Below are 23,347 nucleotides of genomic sequence, written 5' to 3' on the forward strand. Positions count from 1 at the left end.
TCGGTTCAGTTCATTTTCGCGATCCAATTTTGAGTCTAGTCTTAATTTGTCCGGAATTGATCGTAGGGCGTCAAAAAAATAAGCGCATATTCCCAGTCCAACAAACGTCTTTGGCCACACTAAGCGCATAGAGATCAGTAACAACAACGCTACGAGTGGCGCTATCTGTACTACAAACTTCCGAACAAGGATGGAGCTTTAAGCCCACTGAAGTGTTAGTATAGAGTTCAATGTTCATTGGTTGAACCTAATCTCAAAGTGGCAATTTTTTTCGCAAAAGTGAACGGATTAATCATGGCGGCATCGGGCCAGAAGGGTGCGTACTGAGGTTCAACTTACCAGAAATAATGGATATTTACGTTTGCTTCACTAAACCATAGATTTGAGACGAATCTGTTTTCCCTTCTTACAGTGGGCCTCCTTCTGAGAAGTTGGAATGAAATTCCCGAAATTGTTGGATCGTCGTTCATTGCATTACTTGGACTAGGTATCTCGGCTGGAGGACTGTATATCTATGATAAGAACGATGGCCACAGGCGAAAGTACAAGTTTCACTACACTGGTAATAGTTCCAAGTTATTTAATATATACTTCAAAAGTATTAATCATAGTTTCTCAACTCTCTGGCTCTAGTACCATGCATCGAAATAAGGCTGTACTTACATAACATAACCTCTTATTGGTTTCGCTTATTTTTTTTTAGTTTATTTGCAAATAAGTTGGAAAACAATTAGTGACTAGACGTGTCAATGGTTAACGTTGTTGAGCGTTTGTCATCATTTGTAATCATATCGGGAACTAAAATATTTCGATTGGGCTAGAGATCTACAGCTTTTATTTTGTGGATTCTGACATACTTAACTTTTTTACTTATTGTGGCATAGCTGGTGGGTCGGCAACTGGATAAATATCTTTAACTTCTTCATCTTGTAATCTAATGTTACTTTTCTTTCACAAGTGTGATTAGGGGCAAAAATGAAATTTAAATTGTAGTTACAGATCATACTGGTATAACGGAGATGAGAGCCAATCCTGAAACTATTTATTCTTATGAAAATACTGATTGCAATTCTCAATTCTTTCACGATGCATGTCTAAAAGACATTAATGACAAACATTGTAAAATTTGCTCATGCCATCTTTGGGAAAATTTTCATCGTTCAATTACACTTATGTTAATATCTTACAACATTAGTTGACTTTGAGCCAAATATAATCACTAGTATATTTTCATTGATTTCGTGCCTGAAATGATTGTGCTTACATTCCCAATCTGAGTCGTTCTTTTGCTTCATCACAACTCACAGAATTTTCGAAAGCCACAAATATCTGCATTACACCACTTAATTGGCTCCATATTCTGGAATTTGCCGTCTTATGAGATTGATGTTCATAATGTTAATTTTATTATTTATTCGTATTCTGTACACCTTAAGGTAGTTCTTTCACGATACATGAGTCAAAATAACAGCACTGTAAACATTTGATTAATATGATGAACAACGGAAAGAAACCCTTGGTTGATAAAATAAATATAATAAGAAAAATATATTCACCGTACGCAACACTAAAGGTCTTTTTTCTATCCTTTTTCGAAAAAAAAACTACTCCAAGAGCACTTAATATGAGAGTGACGTGTCTGGTTAGAAGCAAACAGATATTGGCCGCGTACGTTTCTGTCTCTTCTTATGGATCGATCGATTTTTGGTCCGAATGCATATTACATGCTCTATCTCTATGTGAAAATATTGACACAGTATGATCTAGCCGTCCCATAGAGTTCAATTATTATGCCTATGTGCAGTTGATCATTCAGCTTGCTCACTTTCACTACTTCTTTTTGACAATTGAAAAACGGCCTCGATTTCAATCAAGAGTAGCAAAAACTAAAAAAAATACCAAAGATTTGAATTCTTTTTGTCGATCGCATATCAAAATTTGTAAATTTAACAGTTTTTGCAAACTGGATGTTATTTAATTACAAACTGATGCTTTTAAAAATAACTCACATAACTGTTTTTTCTCCCTCCAAATAAAAACAGAAATTTTTAAACTGCTGACAATAATCCGAAGTTAATGATTACAAGAATCATTCATTGATTTGTCACTCATATCTCATGTGTTTCGTTTCAGTCTACAGACCCGATGATCCACGAGTTGCGACTATCAAAACACATTGTGGATTGGATGACTGAAATGTCAAGTACCCCATAACTGGTATTGCTTTAGCAACTCAGTAACTGTATAATATCTTCTTGTAGCAATTCAGTTGAAATATATATAATTTAATTGTACCTTGTCTTCAAGTTTTTCTTAATCAATTTTACCATCGCAAAATGTGTATCTGCGTTATTGATAACGCCATACCTGAACCAGGGACCTGTTGCTTGCATGTGATTAAGCATACCTTCTTATTTCCTATTTTATGGTCAACGGAATCCATATGGTAGGATATATCCAGATGGAACTCAAAGTGTATACCTCAGAGTCATCACCGGATGCACTAATTTTATTTCAAATAAGATTATGCAAAACATGAGCCTGGTCTGAGATGCGACTAAATTTTTGTTTTTGCTTGACGTGAATGATAGTTGCTGATTGCGAAATCAAGTTTCAAGTTAGAGTGCGCATAGGTGGTCTCGACAGAATTAAAGGCCCGTCACACTAGGACAAAAGCTCACTTAAAGAGAATGAATACAATTGAGGAGGACCAATGTGAGAGTGGACAGAAGAAATCTCTTGAACATCTGATCTGGAGATTCCCCCGATGTGGGTTTACCCGAGATAACTTAACGTTTCTGGAGTCAAAAGGTTCCCCAATAGACGAGCTTGCCTTTCATCACAGGAACAGGGAAGTTAGGTTCAAGTTACGAGAGGACATCTTGTGAATAACAGTTTAGAATAACCACAGAATAAGTGGAGGGCTTGAGTACTTATACATACAGAAAAAAAAAGAAACAAATTCCTTTTTTTTCCGTCAACAATGCCAGAAGCGTATTCTATACTATAGAAGACTATAATTTTGTCAATATATTCGTTTGGTATTAATTAAATGCATGTTATGAAATTGTGTCATTTGGCGTATTTTCACTGATAATAGGCAAAATATAATAAGCAACATTTCACTCGACTGGTAAAGACTAATTACAGAATCTGCTTGACTTAAGGACGGTGGATTATTCACATTAACAGTGTTGGGTGCTAAGTGTGGCGTAATAGAAATAAGAACAAAAATCAAATATATAAAGATAATACACCTCATACAGTGTGCAAATTAAAGATTGCGATAGGCAACGCTTTCGTTGAATTGCAAGTTTCGATTTATGAATGATTATTTACTCACGTAAGTGTAAGTTTTGAATACTTGATCGCAATAATAATTCGAAGGCTTTTGCCAGAGATTTGGAGTGGACACTCGGTGCCACCATAATTTGTTTTGAAGTAACAATATGTTCGAAATCATGAATAATTCTTCTTCTTCTAATTTCTGTTTTGTTGAATTCTCCAGCAATAAGAGTAGTTTCGTTGACACCATAGCGTCTACGTAGGCTCACTACAGGTATCGAATTAGGCTTCATAAATAAGTTACAAAGTCGACGGATCAATTTTGTATCAAAGATCTAGAGAAATTTGCTTGATCAAGTTGCTTTGGTGAATACGTATACAATTATAAATACTGGATATTTCAAATTACAAATTCTTAAGCCATCATGTATCAATAATGTTGGCATCCAACATTGCGGATTTAGAATTTCAAAGACCAGCGGCGAATCATATTTATTTATATTATGTAAAAATGTTCGTACACGTTTCACTATCTAGAGGGTGATCAGTGCACTAAAATATATATATATTGCTCTATTTCGTGAAAAATCGTTCTATACAATTCTGCTTTCCGTAAACGACATTCAAAATTCCAAGTGCCGTACGGTACGAGAAATCTTTCTATATACTGTCATTAGCTATGATACCGTATTTTATATCATATTATATGGCTGAATGATTTTACCAAAGTTTTTCACCTAACGACATTGCACAGTATGGTCGTTGTGTGACTTTTGGCAGTGTTTTCGGGACATGAAATTGCTAACGATTTGTTGACGTGAATAATATAAAAATCATAGATTTTATAAGTCTATGATAAATACAAATCACATGTGCTGCACTCATGAGTGATGAGATATCTTATCTAGTACTGCGATATTCTTCTGGCAGATCGAGGGTACTACTGTTTGAATATTTTTCAGCTGCACTAGAAACATGACAGTCAAGAATAATACACAAGTAGCTAAGAATGGTGATCCAGCTATTTCCCTATCAATCCTACAATCCTAATGAAATGGTTTTGAAAAGGATAACTTAAGGACCAAAACATAAGCCAGAATCAATTTATTTTTGTCCAGATAAGTTTATTTCTTGCAGAAAAACAGCTTTCTGTTCAACAAGTGGTGCAAGAGTCAATATATATTATGCACGGAAACTAAATATTTATCAAATTTGACTGCTTTCGAAATTAATCGCTTGAAGCTTACACGTACAATGAACTCATCAATTTCGAGAGAAATTGGATTTCACGGCTTGTAATACTATGTTATCCGTAAGTTATCCTGTCCAACTGCACTTAGAACTCTGTAGGATTGATAGATCGTTTCAAATAATTATATTTAATCTGATTCCCAGTTAATTTATGCAACTAAAAGAATTGTTATCATCATTATGATTGTTGTTATTATTATTATTTCCGCTGCTGCGAACCGCTAGGTAAAGTAAGGTAAATGCACAGTCCAATCTGTTGTTTCACTGAGTGTTGTTTTCAATTGGTGTATTTTAAAAATCCATTTTTGGTATCAACCAGAAATTAGTTGAAGTATCACCGATGACTAAACTTCTCTGACAGGATGGTGACTCTTTGACCACAGCCGGTTTTTTGTACTCGTGATTTGAAGCCCTCAAATTATGGTGAACGAGGCAAGTTGGTTGAAATATTTCTCAGTCCACTATGTAAACATATTTCAAATCACTGTACTTCACAAACGAAGAACGTCTCAAAGCTGCACGGGCTGTCGTTCCACTTAAGTCCCTTTCCATCTCTATTCCAAAGTTCCAGGCAATGCTCTTCCTCTCCGTTCTCGTACCTGTTTGAAAATAAGAATGAATAAAAAATTGGAATGATAGGCAGAACACAGTTTTGGAATCATACGAAGATTTACGATTCAGAAATTGGGGTAAAATTATTCGCAATTTGTTCTAGCAATCTAGTTTTTTTAATTCCTATTATTTTTTTTCTAATTCTAATCTTTTAGAGGTAAATCACAGATGATGCTTTGTGTGACTAGAAAAATTTGTGTGTAAATAAGTGTCACAATCAATTAGCAGTTTCCTTTTCAAACATTCATTGGGGAAATCAATCATCAAAAATGATTAACCTAAGGAGTCTAACTAGTCTAGCGTTACAGCATTTCTGCTATATGAAAAACTAGTTTCGTTATTTGAATTTCCTTTGACTTGGCAACAATAGTAGATTGAGTACCAAGGAGGCAAAGTCGGCGTTTATGAGTTGTAGGCGAGCGGGTGCGCGAGTCAGATACGAAAATTAATAATACGAAGGACGAAAAAAACTTTGCCTCCATGGTGCACGCAATACTTAATGTAACAAAAGTGTGACTTACAAGTTGTTTTTTTATTTTTTTCTAATAGCAGAGTACGTATCGTACTGTGTTACATAAATTGTATTTTATGCCATTTTTTGGTTCTCATAGGATTGCGAAACAGAACTGACTTTTTTATTACCAAATGTTTAAAAAAAGTTTTGTCAAATCACAGCAGTTTTAAAAGCTTCTAGTTGAAACTCGAAAAAATTTCGTCAACCAAACGTTCAAACAGCTGAAAGTACTAGAAGAAAATTTTCAATGAGAACTTACAGGATTTAATCGCTTATAGAATCATTCTTTATAAAATTAGTTCTTGAAATTTCGTAGCCGATAAAGCGAGACAAAAAATTGAAAGGAATAGCTGTGGAATGTTTGAAGGGAATAAAGGAAGTTTCAGAAGAATATCTCTTAAATTAAATTAAATCCACAAATAGTGTGTTTAATTATTGGTGGAACTTTTAGAATCATGAGCTGGTAAAAATCTGTGAACGTCAAAACTATTCACATACTATTACAAGGCTCGGCTTTAATGTAGTCGAAAAGACTGACTACAGCATCCTTTAATTGAGAAGACAAAATTCTTTAGATGTTTATATCCGACCTTTCATGAAAAATGGCGTAAACTGCGGTTTGATGATATCATGCGGTGATACATACGTGGGTTTTGTTAATGGGCAAAATAAATGAGACGACTACACTTTGCGATACACAAAATGTACATTTTTCTTGCTTTCAGTGAATTTTGCATGCCATCAGACAATTTATATGATGATTTTATGGCGATTCTTAAAATAACCAGACAGTTTTTTTTTTATCCCAGATCAAGTTGACTCTGGTGAGCAGAGTCAGCAGTTTAATACATGAGTCAGATTTTTGTTCAGATATCCGAATCGTGGTGCCAATCGTCTGATTATCGGTAAGGTTTCTCGACTTATTAGTTTAAGATCTTCTGTCGTGAGAAGGATTTATCTAGTAAGCTTATAGGAAATTAAACTATGGTATACATCACTTGGCTTATCGGTATCTGATCTGAGATTCATAGAATTTTTTTATGACCTACAAGACTGGACATTTCCAAAATTAGCCATTTTCTATAATCTTTCTCAAAATGAATTTTTTACTATATGTATACTCTAGAAAACGTTCACGAATTCACTACAGATTTGCTACGCAGAATTGGAGCAAAAGTAGAATTTCTCTACAGCAAAGTAGATAATCACTCATCGATTTCATCTACACCTGATTTCAAGATTACAAAGATTTCAGGGATTTCAAAAGATTTGAAAGAATTTTGGAAAATTTCAAAAGACTTCAGATGGTTCCAAAGGATTTTAAAAGATTGCAAGAGATTTCAAAAGATTTCGAAAGACTTTAGAAGAATTCATGGGATTTCAAACGATTTTTTCAAAAGAAAATTTACTATTACTTATCCCTAAGATTCGATAAAATTCTGATTATTAGAATCACCTGCCTTAAGTACGTTTCGTCAGTTCGAGCCGTAAAAACATTGGCAAAATTAATGTTAATTGACCTGTTTGAACTTTCATTACCCGGCTATATCTGTTCATATGCCCTTTCATGTTGCTAAATACATGACGAGGTCATGACATTTTTCAGATTTCTCCTTTTCGTATTCGATCTAAGTAGATACGTTTGAATTATACAATAGAATGAAAATTATTTTCATAAATATTAATTCCGATCCCGTTTTATTTCTAGCCAAAACTTTTTCGATTATTGCATTATAAAGTAATTAGTGATAAATGTTAAGATATTCGAAAAATACAGGAATTTTTACCGGAAATTATTTGGCTCCCCGATATTCCAGTTTTCGAAAGTAACCGGGCGGCCATTAGCCATCCAGAAAAAGACTCCCTCCTCAGCCTGGTCAGTACCGGAAGTCCAAAAGTGTTCGTGGCCCAGACCATAGTCCTTTATGTGTTTTTCCAGTCGGTCATTTTCTTCCTGCGACGAAATGCTCGCGAGGTGCATTCCGTGATATCGACAGTATTGTGACGCCCGGTACCAGTTTGCCTTGAAAGAAACAATGAAGTTATTTAAGCTCGTTGTTGTTCAAATTAAATCAAAAATTTCAATCGAGTCATTGCAGTCCAATTTTAGCAGTGCTACGATAAAAAGGACTGTTTATAAGACAGAAAGTTTATAAGTCCAAATTTTGATCTGGCTGCGATTCAGATATTTTACAGTGTACACTGAGATATGAAAATCCTTACATTCTGAGGCCTTAGGTCTTAGCATTTAGGAGAAATAAGTTGATCAATTTTCTTACGTTCATATTTTGTTTAGCTATACCGTGTGTCCATGAGGAAAGTGCGCACCTTATGCGCGTGCGTAAACTGGTTTGAATTTTATTGGTCAACAGTTACCACGTTATTGAGCAGATGACGCAATACTAATTGCGACCGTCGGAAAATTTCCCTAGAAGCCCACAGATAACGGTCGGCTTCTAGGGACATTTTTTGACAGTCGCGATTGGTATTGTGTCACTTTCCTGATGGACACACGGTATATGTGTATGTGTGTTATGCATATATATTACCTTGAAGAAAATACCCAAGTAGTACCTCTTTTCTCCAAGCTTCAGAAGAGGCATGGTCCATTTGGATGCTGCCGAGCTTGCGTTGTGTTCGTCAACGCAATTTGGGCAATCATCTGAAAATTAAAAATTTTCAAAATCATAGTACTAAGTGTATACATAGTATCGTCGGAAATAACTTGCAAGACTGCGGAACGAGAGGACTTTAGTTCAAATCCTTTCTTGCTCTGCACAAATTTAACGATACATCGGGGCGTACCCTATCGGGTATAGCGGGTATTGGTAGTGATTATAAGTATTATCACTATTATTACTATGCAAATAATTAACTTGTATGATCTGAGTATACACTTGCACATATTATGTTTTCAAAGCATCTAAGTATAAGAGCTTTTGTGACTTTTGTCTGTTCGTGAAGTGACGTTATGTAGTGTTTTTTCAAATCTGTTGATGATTTCAGATAAGAAGGAGTAAAAAAATTTTTGCATATTTTTCGTTGTTGAGAAACTCATTCGTTCTTATTCTTATAAGATAACAAAGACTTCAAGTTGTTAAAACACTGTTATTGAATAAAAAAAAAAAAATTGAAACGAATCGTTTTACTGATTCTTCAATCGTCGAGAGAGCTTGCCATTCATTTTATAAGTTATAATGACTTTTCATTTTTCAGTAAGAATTTCAAGAATAATAATATCATCAAAGGAATTTGGAGAACTAGGAGAAACTCGACTATACGGATTTTAGTTGACAAACTGTGGCAAGAATCGAAGTGTAGAAGTATTGGCGGGAGACTTTATCAAAGTTATTCGCCGGCTATGGCTGGAGAAACGAGATTTCAATATCGAGTTATAAGGCGATAATATGCAAATTGATTTCCGTAGAAGAAATTGGCACACACAGAGGAATCGAACTCACACGCTTTGCGCGTGGTGTAGCGTATATAGAACGTACTGTCGGATTAATTCTACTTTTTCGTTTTACAGCTATTCCTTCTGCCGAAAGCTTTGCCCACGTATGTAGATAAAAATTCTCGAATCGTAGCATGTCTGATACAAATATTATTAGAAACTCATCATTAACAACCTGCTGCCACACCGGTTTGTTCGGTACATGAATTCCCCTTGTTAAAATTCGTGAGAGAAAGTCTGCAGAGCTACTCCGAGTCGGTATATGATGTTGGCCGAAATAATCTTGAGTAAATAAAAATTCCTCGACTAGACCTTCAAATAAGGTAGTTAAAAAATATTGGAATTCAATAAGAATTTCGTAATTTTATATCGTAAGCAACCTCAATTTCGCAGGTGAAGATGCGAAGGATGCGAACAAATTGGCTCTGTAAATCGTAATCAACTATGAATTAGTGCTACATAATAATCCATCGATTACGAAACGGCCATGAAAATGAAAGTTAAAATATGATCAAAAAGGCGTGTGAAAATACATTGATTACTACCGTAGACTATCAGCTTGATTATATATCGATGCAGATGACAACTAGTTGATATGGCAATTCTAGCCTCAATACATGTCGTTATGCGTATAGATCCGAAATCATTTTAGCTGACACAAATTTATTCGGGAGGGTATCAGATATTTGGCCCGGAAATCAATCGCAGATTAAGAACGTAAAGGATGTAACGAAATGATGGTACAGAATTGTTCCAGAAAACAGATTCCATATGTTGAATGGCACATTGCTAAATGAAAAAAAAGTGAGATTTAAAGAATGTGCAATTCGTCGATTGCCTGTTATGATGATGTGAATTTTTTATCAGATAGTAGCACCAATGCCCACGAAAATCTCAGAGACAGATTTAAAAAAAAAATGATTAATCTTACAATAAAATATATTTTCCGACACAAATGTTTTTTTTTATCGGGAAATCCACCATCTTATGAATTATGAAAAATCTGAAAATATTACGAACTTGTTTTTTAATAATTTGTAGTCGATTTTGGGGGGGATAACAAATTCGTCCGTGCCCTGAACAAGGACCATCATAATAAACATGTCAGAAATTGTTTTTCAAATATTTACCTTCCAAGCATTCAACGTTGGTAAAGGATTTATCCAAAAAATATTGTATCCATATTTTAGCTGTTCGCATTTCATGTGGCATTTCGAATCTACACGAATAAAAGAGAATTGTCACGGAAATTCCAATCCTGATAATTGCTATTTCTATTACATCTTGTGGTAAATTACGAAGTACCGTATAAAAGTTATTATACTTTCACCAATTATGTCGATGTGATTTGAATGGCATAGAGCCTAGGCCATTTTGGTTGTAATATTACAATGAACTGATGCAACAGGAACATAAAAAAACTTACTGTCTAACGATATCTTGAAGTGAATTACACCTGGTTGAAATTGCTGGTTATACTATAATTTTAGTACTAGAATATTGAAGTATTTTTAGTACAAACATCAGTATCATCAACATAACGATAGCATGACTGTATAATAGTTTTTGTAATAGCTTGTACAAAAAAAATTATACAATACCGATGAAACTTCGGCAACATTTCTTTCCGTGCAATATTTCACAGACGTTACAAGGTTTGGTTGAAAATTTTTTATTTATAAAATATAATTCACATTACTAATGCCCGATTCTAGAATCATTATTATTTTTTCATATAACTTAACCGTGAGGTACAAGCTATACATATCAAAAATAAACCTATCGTTTAATCTAATTCATTTCGTCTTATACAATCGAAAGGAACTTTCTTTTCAATAAAATGATTATCCTGGAGACAACTGTTGCGTGACACAATGCTCTCGGATGACATACATGAGTTAACATGGCAGTTAGTAGAGTATTCAAGGTAATGTACCAACGAGACATGATTTCTCACATGAAAACGGTCTCAAAGTCCGTGAAAACTATCGAAGCCAAGAGCTACTTCTTCTTTCTTTCATAGTTGGGAGAAATCAGGTTTTTGAAAGACATTGCGATTTCGCAGATTTATGGAATTATTTTCAACGAGTAAAAATTTCGGATAATTTATAGAAGTATATGGTTACTTGATATGAGTAACAGCAGGTGAGGATTCCGAAAATCTATTGTAAATTAGTAGCAAATTTATTCTTTATCAATGTTCAGAAGCTTTTGCCACTGAAAACTTTGAAACGTAATTATAGGTATGTTTAAAAAATTATTCAACAACAAATTTTTAGTAATCGAAGAAAAACATTAAACAATTGTCAGAATATCCTGAGTACATTCACAGAAGTCACACTGAATCCATATTTATCAGAATTCAAAGTCACATAAATGTTTAAAAAAAATTAAGTAACGTGAGAAATTTATTTAAGAAAAATCAGAAATAAAACCCTTCTAAAAATGTCAGAATCTCTGATAAAATTTTCATTTGAAAAAAGTTGCTAAGAAAGCCGAAAACAAAAATTTATCGACAAATTTATATACAAAATGTCTTTTTTCGGAATGAACAAGACAATATCTCTGTAATGTTTTGATATGGAGCTAAGAAAGTAACAGTTAATAAATATAAATAGAATTTAAAAATATCGCCAAGATCGCTTGCTGTCCTTTGATGAAATTTCGAATCGTCTCATGAACTGACTAATACTGTTAACCTTACGACAAGTTTTATGAGCTAAAAGAACTTGACCTTGTCTGCAATTCTGGATATTATACATGAGGGCACACTAGTTGACTTTGATACACGAAAATGTTATGTGTCTTTTTTTCTCGTGGTCGATTTCGTGGTTGAGCTACCATAACCATTCAACGAAACGTAAGACTCAATGAAACGGCCACAGGCGCCTATTGACTCTCTCTCTCTCTCTCTCTCTCTTTCTCTTTCTCTTTTTCTACTACTAGTACGGGGATTAAATATCTGAGCGTTCATTCTTCTCCTGTGATTCTCAAGGCAGACTTGTCTCCTCGGTCACCCAAGGTCCACTGTGTCTCTCCAGGACTCGCCTTATTCGAAATTTTTATCGCGATAAGAGCCTCCGTTTCCGCGATAAATATTTTTCCCGATTATAACTGGATGGAAGTTGTCTCTCACTTCCGCTTGCAATCGCAAGGCCACGATCAACTTTCTCTAAAGAGCAGTTATGACGGCGCTCCCGGCATTATTTCTCTACGATCTTTCGTAAATCTAGACAGCCGTAGAAACATTTGGGAGCCTGTTTATTTGGAGCGAATTAGCAAGGTCAGAGGACCTCTGTAATCGATGAACTAGGATCAGATGCATGGCTGCTCGTTCAGATACTTTTCAAAAATTTTTGAACATCTTGCCTTCAATCATTTGAGTTTGTTTGGCGTTTCATTAAATTGTTTAGATTATATTATTCCTGAGGCTTTGATAAATGTGAAAAAAATTGTAGGAAATCCTAGGGGCTATTAAAAAGATTTTTAGAATTAGAAACACCAGTTTTGGTTGATTCTCAAAATCTTTGCCTTAGAATTTTTCTTTTCTTAGAATTTTCGCCAATTATTTTCACATTTTTGAAAGCGTCCAAAAGAATTTATAATAGTAAACTGAGTCGTAAAGATAATAGGTAGTTGATAACTTCTGAACTGGAAACCGCTTTCTGCAAAGATCAGAAATTTTTGAAATTTCACTCTGATTTTTTAGGGATTCTCAAAAGTAGCTGATAAAAAAATGATATCGAGACACAACAAAATACAATCGAATATATTTTAAGAGTACTATCATTTATACTGAATTTACAACGGACTTGAGAATGGTAAACGTGCGGTGCCAGGTGCAACCACATGGAATTCAGTTTTTGAAGAGGCAATAGTTCGCTCTGCTCGGTAGATAAGACTCATCGTCAAAAATTGGCAACAGACATGACAGCTCACAATACTTATCTTGCGTTGTGATGTGAAAAGGAAGCAATCCGCAATAAATGACAGATCAAACGTAATTGCGGTTCATTTGATAACAACGTCGGTATTATAAATATAAATATATTTATTATTATATATATTATGGGATTCTGATATGTTTAAAGCGATGATCGTAATGATAATTTCAATATTATTATTAATATTCATGATTATTCGAGTGCTACATGAGCACAGATGACTCAGCTTTTATCCATCATATTTTATATCCACCATATTTGACTGCATAATGTTGATTAATTCTTTTTTCACAACCTGATGTACTCGTCCTTCCACGGCAAGAAAGCGAGGAAAAGGAATTTTCCACGTAATCATTTCGCATGATGCATTCCGTAGTCAGTCTTTACCGAGCGAGTAAAATTAGTGGTAATTCAAACATTAGGATACATGTTTCTGCAATTATTATTGCATAAAACACAACATTTCTTAACAGTTTTCGGATCAAAGATACGTATATAATAGGCTTTGATGATAGCCAAATAAAGTGAAATTTGACAGGGTTGGTAAGCCGGCTAAAAGCTCCCATATGAGTTTATAAATTATATTTATAATCATGAACGGAGTGACGAAGTGAATTTTCTTTCTGACAATAAACAATTCATAATTAATGAAATATGGGACTAATTTCTGTAAAAATGGATAAAAATTTGAAAAACAATGGTAAATGGAGCAACTGCCGTGTTTGCAAACGACAATCAATGTTTTACCGATAAGCAGCAATTACATGTAATCGTGGAATAGCGAATAGAAATCATATTTCATTGTCCGTTCCGTGAGTAATCTGAAAACCTGCAATCATGGTAATTTGCTCAGGCATAACATCGCCTCATCTGGGTACGTTCTACAAGTATCACGTTTCACGTAAGAATAAAGTAGAGACTCGCGACTTTGCGACCACTTTCTCAACCACGTGCAGTGCCTGAGGAACGCATGTTTGGGCACGTGAGCGAGAGAGGTTATAGTTTATGGCTCGTTCTTCCCGTGCAAATCAAAAGTGGCGAAGTCTAGGAAATTCCAGTGAACCGTTACTGCATATCGTTAAATGTTACCTTCTTCAAGAGTAAACCACACTAGTTTCATTCTACAATACATGTACACACGAACAAGTAATCGTCGGGGCCTGAATTCTTGGGAATGAGAAAATATTTACACTGCTGTCTCGTTATCAGGAATGTAGCTTTACATTATCGAAAAAAGCATTGACGATTACGATATTCGTCAGGCGAATTGGAATTTAGGCGCAATATCAAAATGGCTGCCATTGGAATGGACTTGTAATTTTATTACTGCTCTACGCTGATTTCCAGAGATCGCAGCATCTGTACTACGATCTTATATATCGCGTGTCTTCCTTAGAATTTTATTGGCCAACAGTTATCGCCTGAATGAGCAGCCGACGTAATACCAATCGCGACTGTCAGAAAATGTCCCTAGGAGCCCACCGTTAGATACGGTTTCTAGGGACATTTTTTCCAGTCTTATTTCCAGTCAATAAAACTTTGTTATTTAAATACATTCCCTCAATTTTCACTATACGCAGTCTTTGGTTATTGATGACTTGAAATACTTTTATATCCTCGATATTTTTGATCACCAGAAGAATTTAATGTGAAAACAGTTTTGTGCGAGGACCTCTTGAATACATTGAAGACGTGAACAAGATTAATTGGCAGACCGGTTATAGCAGCGAATCGAAAGGAGTGAATTCGTTATCGCTCCCAATGCATATTGTATACATATATAATACTTGCTTATCATTTCGTTATATTTCACTTCGATGTAATTAATACTTGATTATTTTTTGAATACGTTTAAATTTCAGGAATCAAAATTGGAAACACCAACGGGGTTTAAAAGTAAAAGCAAAAAATTTTTAGCACACTCTATCCTTGTTTAATATCGTTGTTTTTTTAATACATAATTAAGAAACGATCGCTTTTATAATTCATGTAGTTTTACGTTTAAGAAGAACATTGCAAATATCAGAGGACAGCTACATAACTGAATTTTTAGAGCAAACTTCTTATGTTTGTTGTTGAAATTACCAAAGATACTGATCAAATATGGTGCAAATACGACAAAAGATAACTTTTATAATTATAAAAATAAATCTGATTTCACTCCATAAACCAAATTATTGGTCTCATTACTTTTTTGTTGAATCGACAGAACATTACTTTCGCCTATGTGATCACTGTATTTGACAAATCAAAGAAATTCTTCTTCTGTGTGTATAGCATATGAAAATCTGGGGTGTAGAATATGACGTAAGAAGTCAACAGTACTTTTAGTCGAGTCAAACAAAGAGGGAAACTCTCGTCCTGTGTTTGCAAATTAGAAAGCTCTTTGAACCCAAGTTAAAGTTTTCTTTTTAAACGTAGAAAATATTGTGATACAGAACTTCCTTAAAATTTTTACGAAATTTAACATTATTGGTGTTTCAAGAACATGAAGAAAAAGCAACAGAGAGCTTCAATATGAGATGTGTTATAATGTTCATAGATTTACCAATACCGTGAACCGATGACTTGAGAATAACAAATTGAGTGAAACATTACACGTGTAGTATTCATTACTAAAAAACAAAGTATGTATATTGATCTCTTGCGATTGAAGCAATTTACAAATTCATAAATTTAAATCTATCGATTCCATAGTTGCGATATTACACCGAATTCTGCGTATGCGTGGATTAATCAATGCGATTCCTTTCTTGTCGGGAAGTTGGATTTGAAATGTATTGCATCATTCTGTCGATATCTCTACAAATATCCTATGGAACGCCTCCCAAGAATCCCAAAAAATGTCAAATGATATTCTCGGTTGAAGTCAAGAAATAATCCTGCTAATAAATTTATGTTCAAACGTATACGTCAAATTTGTATTTGCAGGAGATCCAGGCCATAAAACAATATGTTTATTTACGGTAACCACTTCCGAGATTCGTGGAAACCGATACGTGTTTCATTTGATTATTATGGGTATGTACTCAAAGCGCAGTGACACCTTATTTGTTCGTAAATAAACTTTCTCGTACGCTGCGCTGGTAGATAAATAAGACCTCATTATAGACAGGTGTCTCATATTCTGCGTTGACATCATTTCGGACAATATCGCGTAGTAAAACTAGAAGTAATTTTGGAGACAATGTTGTCGCAGAAATCCTGTATAGAATCTTCTATTTCTATGGAAGCAATCTATTGTGGGAAAAAGAATCTGCGACAAGTAGTTGTCTGTATTTCGTTCAATGTACAACACGCCCCTTTTTCCGAGATCAAAGCCTCTAAGTGAGATGTGTACCAACTTTCGAAAAAAATCCCTATATTGTTAGGGAATTATTTCTCTGTAGCATGCCATCATGTGAAGTTGTGGTGTGAGTTATTTTAAGTCCCGCCCATTTTTTCCCCACGCAGATTCAACGTCAAAACAATTAATCACCACCGATCTAGGGTATTTTGTCGCCGTTGGTACGCATCTTACTTAAGTCCAGTCCAGCGCGAGACTGTCCCAATATTGCCTCTCGCAATAGGGCCGCTTTCCCTCAACAGCGCAGAACATATATTACTTTGGAAAACAGTCAAGTTGACGAGTAGTTGAGTGAACTATGTGAATATAGTCAAACAAACTATTTTCAAACTCGAAATTTTTACTTTATTTGAATAGTGGAATTCTTGTCATAATTTTTGCAGTTGAGAACAGTGAGATATGCTTCGAGACTTGTACTAATGATTGCTTAGCTGTATTAAGGGATTTGAATCATGATTTTGAGTACACAAATTATTTTGAAATCCTAATAATTGCAAGAACGGTCACCTACTTCGGAATGAGAGTGATAAAAATTCAAAAACGTTGATTTATAAACTCTTGAAACGTTAAGAAATTGGGTTCAAGAGCAGTTCTTTGCGCCTGATTAGGATATCTTGAAAAAAAACTGTGCAGCAAAAATTGACCAGACTGGTTTCTAATTATAGGCGCAAAACACTGCACTCAATATCATTCCTTGCGCGAAGAAATGTTGCATCACTTTCACTGATAATCAAATTTTGCTGACTTCACCCAACCTCATCCGTATTGAATTAGAATTTCCGAATAGTACAAAAGTTTTCTAGCAGATCAAGAAATTTCTTATTGTTTAGTTCAAACTGTTTTTCCCAACGACATATATCTATATTAATAACCATATGTTTACATTTTTTAGTCACATGTTTTTCCTTGATCACTATACACTTTAACTTTGTTCATGTTTATTTCGACAAATGCAGTAACGTTATTGCATTCGCATGTCACGTATCATTACTATAGTTATAATGCGTTACGTAAATTAATAACTGAATAAAATTTAATTTTTTTTAGTTAGCTACTAGAAAATTTCCGTTACGATAATCTCCAATTTTTCAATGAAACTCATCATCATTCGCGATTGTGATAATTTTGCGCAAATGCGTCGCCGCTATGCCATGCCGTGAAAATCTGATGCATTATTTTCATGTTTTAGTCGTACATTTACAATTTTTTCGTGATAAGAACAGTAATCTGATCTATCAGCGTCAAAGAAAGTCTTACGCATTTTCAAAACTGAAAATCTATCCATTCTATCCTTCTTCCATTAGAAATTAGACGTTGGTCAGAATGAAATTAGTTTATTTCCACACAAGAAAATTGATCTAATAGAGATTTATTACTTATTTACATTGAAATTTTGCAAATCCAAGAAGTAAGGAATTTTCTAATTCACTTGGATATCCCTATTTCATTCATGCAGATAAACGCAGGTCTTAACTGGAGCATATCTAATAATAATTGTCACAGACTATCTACATATCCGCGGTATAAATACTGCAATTCACGAGTTATTCCATTAATGATAAAATATAATTAATATGTAAGTATATGCTATAGAATTTCTTTATTACGTACACTCAGCCAGCGCACAAATATTGTATTATATTACATAAAGTAGAATTCCGCACGTGGTTAGAAAATGCTAATAGAAAGTTCATAGAACAATATTTCGCAAATCTTCGACAAATTAGAATAAACTTTTGAGAAATTTCTTTCTCTTAGATGCATTTTTTTTTTTTTTTTTTTCTTTTTTCTTTTTTACCATTAATATGTGGCATTTTCTTCACCTCATTACTTACACCTGCATAAATATTGTAAAAGAACGGTGAAACTGTGACATCGTTGGAAGTGAAATTAAGTATTAACCGCACGTTGAATAAAAACATTCTTTTCAAGGTATACCACAAAAAAAGTCTAAAAAATTTCGACGGTGACTCAGGCATGTATACATGTTTTACATTTTCGGACTGGGTTAAACAAGACATTGATGATTATAGAAGCAAACACATCTTCTTGCATTTCTTTGGTTCAAATGTACGTACCTGGTAAAATTAACGCGTGTCCAATAAGTGAGGTGAGGTGCAAAGATTATTATAGAAAGTTTCGCGGTCGGTTCGGCGAAGGTTACCGAGGACCGGTCACCAATTTACCGGTACTTCGAATCAAATTGTAGGTCAGGGCCGCTCAACATACCACGCATGATATTATATTCGAGATGTAGAATATGTGATTAATTACCGGTTGTTGATTTCATGCTTGTTATTTCGTTTTCATTTCTGGTTCATCTTTATACAATATTTTCGTGATCGTCAACATGCCAACAAAATTACAACTCGATAACTACTGCATGCGTAAGACAATGATATCGTTATCACATGATTTTTTTATTTTATTTTTTTTTTTCAAATAAAAGTAAATTGATTTTCGCAAAGTAATTTTACATTTGAGTGAAAATTCGATCAATATAATGATTTTTGATCTTTTCTTACCGAGGTATAAATTTGATACAATATTTGTCATGTTAGACGATGCGAGAAGTCTTATTACACAAGAATGGAGGTAAGTAAACTTTACGTAAACTCAATTTAAACAAAGAAAAAAATTTTACAAGCGAGATATCAATCGCATTAATACAAATTCATATACTATCCTAAATCAGTTAAATAAATTCAAGTCTAAACAGAATAATGAATTTTCCTCGTTAATTGTTTGGATCGTTGACTGAGTTCTGCACTTAGATTATTGGTGACACTAATTTTTGGATTATGTAGTGTATACTTGAATCAAACGAAAGTGTTTTAGCCGTACAAGAGTTTCAATAGTAGTATTATAAATTAAAGCTGAATCGACATTGAAACGAAGTTTTTTACAATTTGATATGTGAAAGCTAATAATTGTAAGATGCAGCATGCAATAAAATTTATTTTTTGTAACCTTATATTCCTCTAGTAGAAAAATCTGTGTACCATTCGATTGAAATTATATGGGAATGAATGGTTTCGTTCCAATTTTGCGTATCTTTAACACTAGAAGACTTCTAGGCTGACGAAAAAAGTATGTATAATGTTGAATTATTTTTTCAAAACGTCAAAAAGTTCGATTGAATAAAACGTATTAATATCAGGATGTGAGAGTGAAACTCGAGATGACTGAATTGAATTTTATCTAGACAATCTCAACTTGAGACAAAAGAAATCGAAAACCGCAATTTCAAATAAAGAAAGTTCAGATAATAATGACTTAAAAGACGTCACGTATTAATAATCAAGCTTTGAATGTAAAAGTCATATTTTTCTGAATTATTGATTTTGCATTTCTAGTTTTTTGAATAAATTCAACTTAATTGATTTTGGTCATAGCTTTTGAACTTTCGTTGTACAATTCTTCTTAGTTCGATGTAAAATTTTACAATTCTCGATAAAGGAAGTAGCTTATTGATTGAATTGAAATGGTGAGATCTGATCCAAGATCCGCATATTAGGATAATGAATTCTGAACTTAATGCTATTCATTTAGATCTGCGATTCATTCTTATTGACCCACATAACCAGTCGGCTGTTTAACGGGTGCTTGCGAATAATCAACTACACCTTTTCACTTCTCATCGAAGAAGAAAGTTACCCTTCAACTTAACTGATATTTAAAACGCCCTCTTGTCTACGGATTTTTAAGTAGGATGGTTGGTCGATAATCGATACTTTTCTATTAGTTTTATCCGGCGATACTCGTACATTAAGTATTTATAAAATTATTGTATTTGTATATCCTACGAAAATTTCTTTCGATCATAGAGTAAAATCGAACAATTCCGCTAGACTCTAAACAATTTCCAATCGATTTTGGAATGCAGCATCGAATACATATACCTACGTTTTTCTTCATAATTTCAGTGATTTGTATTTTTATATTTTTAAACAGATCTTCGTACCTTCCAAAAATAACAAAAATATTAATAAATATTATCCATTGGTATTGACCAACCGACTTCCTTAGGAGAATAATTTTTTCTCACCAGACCTAAAATTTGCACATTGAAAGCACAAAGCAGTTTCTGCATTGAATAAGCGAGATACGATCATGAAACTCTTATCAGGAGTGAAATTTCGTTTAATCAACTCAACCTTTCTCTTAAGCCCAATTTAAAATTACGAACGGCTGTTTCTGGTGTTGCTAATCTAACAAACACACACACACATATATTATATATATAATGTATGTGTATGTGTATGTTATATAATACATCTTTCGTTGCTTCCATGCACCATTACCGTTGTACCTCTGAAACGTTCGAGAGTGGAATCACTGAGACGTGACTCAGTATAAGTCGCGAGAAGGAAAAGCGCGACTGTAAGTATAATTACTAGACAAGAGGAGGGGGGGTGGAAAAAAAAAAGAAAAATATAGCATAGAATCCGCAAACAAGAAAGTCCCAAGTCTTTATGCCACTTGTAATTTCATCCCGAGGTTCCTCTTTGCACAGCTTCAGTTCACGTGACACAATTATGCACCGAGTCTATAGAAAAAAAATTACAGTCCCGCGTTTCACTGGTGTAAACAACGTGTTTTATACGTAACGTGATAAATTCATTCGCAAAATAACTGTCTGAACGCACGCCGGTTATATTCGTATAATTTCTATGACTAAACAATTATATGCGCATAAATAAATACAAATAATTTAACGTACCGTCAAGTCTTCCGGCTATCGCTTCAAGTACGCCCATGAAAGCAGCAACGAAAACAATCACTGTCATACATATCCGTGCCATGATTGCCTTGTATATATATAAAATGCTTCTAGTTATGTACCAACTAATTTATGTATTTACTCGTCCATTGATTTATATTCACTCGTTTATCGACAATTCTGCTCGAACAAACCTACACATGAGTAATAATCAAGAAAACTTTCCTTTACTTGTGTATATCAAGTTCCTCAAAAATCCCAGAAGACAAAGACTCGCCCGCGGAACCGATTTGTATGTATGTACATACATTTACGATGTAAAAACAACTTTTTTCGCGCGACGCGACTCGAATCAAGCTACTTTGTCGACTTGCGATTAACCCGTTTTGCCTGCAGGAGCCTCCCGATGCTGGGCCTCGGACGGACGGCAGGAGAATGTCTTCTCTCAAGGTGTAACCTGCACCCAAGACTGTCTCTCGACCGACTAGCGATAGTTACGTACATACATACCCACTTTCCGCGAGCTGAGATAATGGTATGAGTAGGATTCGCGTAGAACGATCAGAAACTAGTATCTGCATGGATAGCCGAGGTATTTCACCAGCAGGTCGGCCACGGAGACTTTCGCATGCTGCGGTTGACGCGATTCCTTCTCCTCTGATCAATCTCACCTATCCACCCACCCGACGGAGATGCCCAGAATTCTTCCATAAAGCTACAGAGACATCTCCTTTACAATCAGTCACGCGCAGTCGACCTTGAACGTTTTACTCCTTCAAGGATACCGTGAAAGTAAGGCTGAGGCGATATTTTCTATATACTATACACATACACATACACATACTTATTGTAGTGGATACTAGTTAGCTAGATACTTAGTTAGATCAGATCGGATGAACGGATGTGAAGTAATAATGCTGCTGGAACAGACGCATTTTTTCCCTTTCATGTGTATGCATAATGTCTTTACGGTCCGGTAACCTTTTTTCGCATTTCAAATTTTCAATCGCGTGTCTAACAACTTTACCTCCTTTTTACGGACTGTTACAGGAATTACATCATTACGCGGGATTGCGTGTCTTCCATACTTTTATAACGGACATCATCTCACGTTCTGAACATTTCGATCCAAAACCAAAGCTAAAAATTTCAGTGACTTTTATAAAGAATGAAAGAAAATTTCACGATTTTAGAAGAATTTGCAAAACATGATCGTGTTTTCGATATAATCTATCGTAGTTCTTTGTAAATAGTTGCTGAATGGCTTTATGGTTACCATCGTTTTTTCAGAATCAATCGTCTAAATGGACATAATTTTTTTTAATACCGTAGACTTCCGGACTCAAGGAATGTACCATTATCTGGTTGTTTTTACGAGACTCACCTATTCAGACAAGGTGAGTTAAAAAATGTACAACAGATTCTCTAGATCCGTCGTGAACATAAAAGAAAGATGAAAAGAGTTTTTGCATGCGGACAAATTATTATCTGCTACGTCGAGTTTAAACCAGTATTCAGTGGGCTTGTGAAAGAGATGATACATCGAGCGGTGATTCAAGAATCTCGTACTTTCCCCGTAAATATTAAAAATCATTTTGTCATAGTGAATTAATAAATTCTTAGAAAATGATATTGTTGTACGAAATTCTATGAAAAATGATGTTTTTGTTTTCGAGTGGTAGATTTTTAGTTAATTTAAAAAATCATGTCTGAAGTTTAGTAAATCATAATAAACCAATAATACTCATACTTTGAAAAGCAACGTCCTTAAAAGTTAAATGCAATAATTCCACAATAATAATTTTTTCTTTGATATTACGTTGCGTTAATGTTACTAATTTCATCGTCGTTCTATGATATATAGTTCTCAAAAATACTGCCATTAAAATCAATTCCGCTATGCTCATCAGTCATATCTTTGTGTTCATTATTCATTCGCATTTCTCTACTACGACTAACAGATACATGCGTTTATATGTATACAGTTACATGAAGAACGCCGTGTAGTATGTTGTTTCATATCTAAAGGCATGCAAATATGTATGACCATAAACACAATCATATATATGTCCGATATATTACTTAATTATAATTTCAGACAGTAACATTTCGTACAAAATCGTAAAAACGTCTGCTTGTATGATTTTAATATTGATTCATTAATACGTATATATTACTCCAAGTGAAATCTCTATTTTTAAAAAACGTTTCGTAATTT

General features: G+C 34.3%; 2 protein-coding genes across 2 annotated transcripts; one reads left to right on the plus strand and one right to left on the minus strand.

Moving 5' to 3' along the window:
- Positions 1-231: 231 nt before the first annotated feature.
- Positions 232-2,297, plus strand: LOC124406691. Its single transcript, XM_046882219.1, has 3 exons — positions 232-316; positions 413-562; positions 2,134-2,297. Exons 1-3 carry the CDS (start codon positions 295-297, stop codon positions 2,193-2,195), a joined length of 234 nt encoding a protein of 77 aa, XP_046738175.1. The 5' UTR covers positions 232-294; the 3' UTR covers positions 2,196-2,297.
- Positions 2,298-4,528: 2,231 nt separating this feature from the next.
- LOC124407102 (C-type lectin 37Db-like) lies at positions 4,529-21,429 on the minus strand. The gene is made up of 4 exons (XM_046882927.1): positions 21,130-21,429; positions 8,212-8,324; positions 7,450-7,685; positions 4,529-5,135 (listed from the first exon to the last, which is right to left on the minus strand). The coding sequence occupies exons 1-4, from the start codon at positions 21,209-21,211 to the stop codon at positions 5,018-5,020; spliced, it is 549 nt and encodes a 182-aa protein (XP_046738883.1). The 5' UTR covers positions 21,212-21,429; the 3' UTR covers positions 4,529-5,017.
- Positions 21,430-23,347: the final 1,918 nt, after the last annotated feature.

Source organism: Diprion similis, chromosome 6 (assembly GCF_021155765.1).
Source record: "Diprion similis isolate iyDipSimi1 chromosome 6, iyDipSimi1.1, whole genome shotgun sequence".
NCBI lineage: Eukaryota > Metazoa > Arthropoda > Insecta > Hymenoptera > Diprionidae > Diprion > Diprion similis.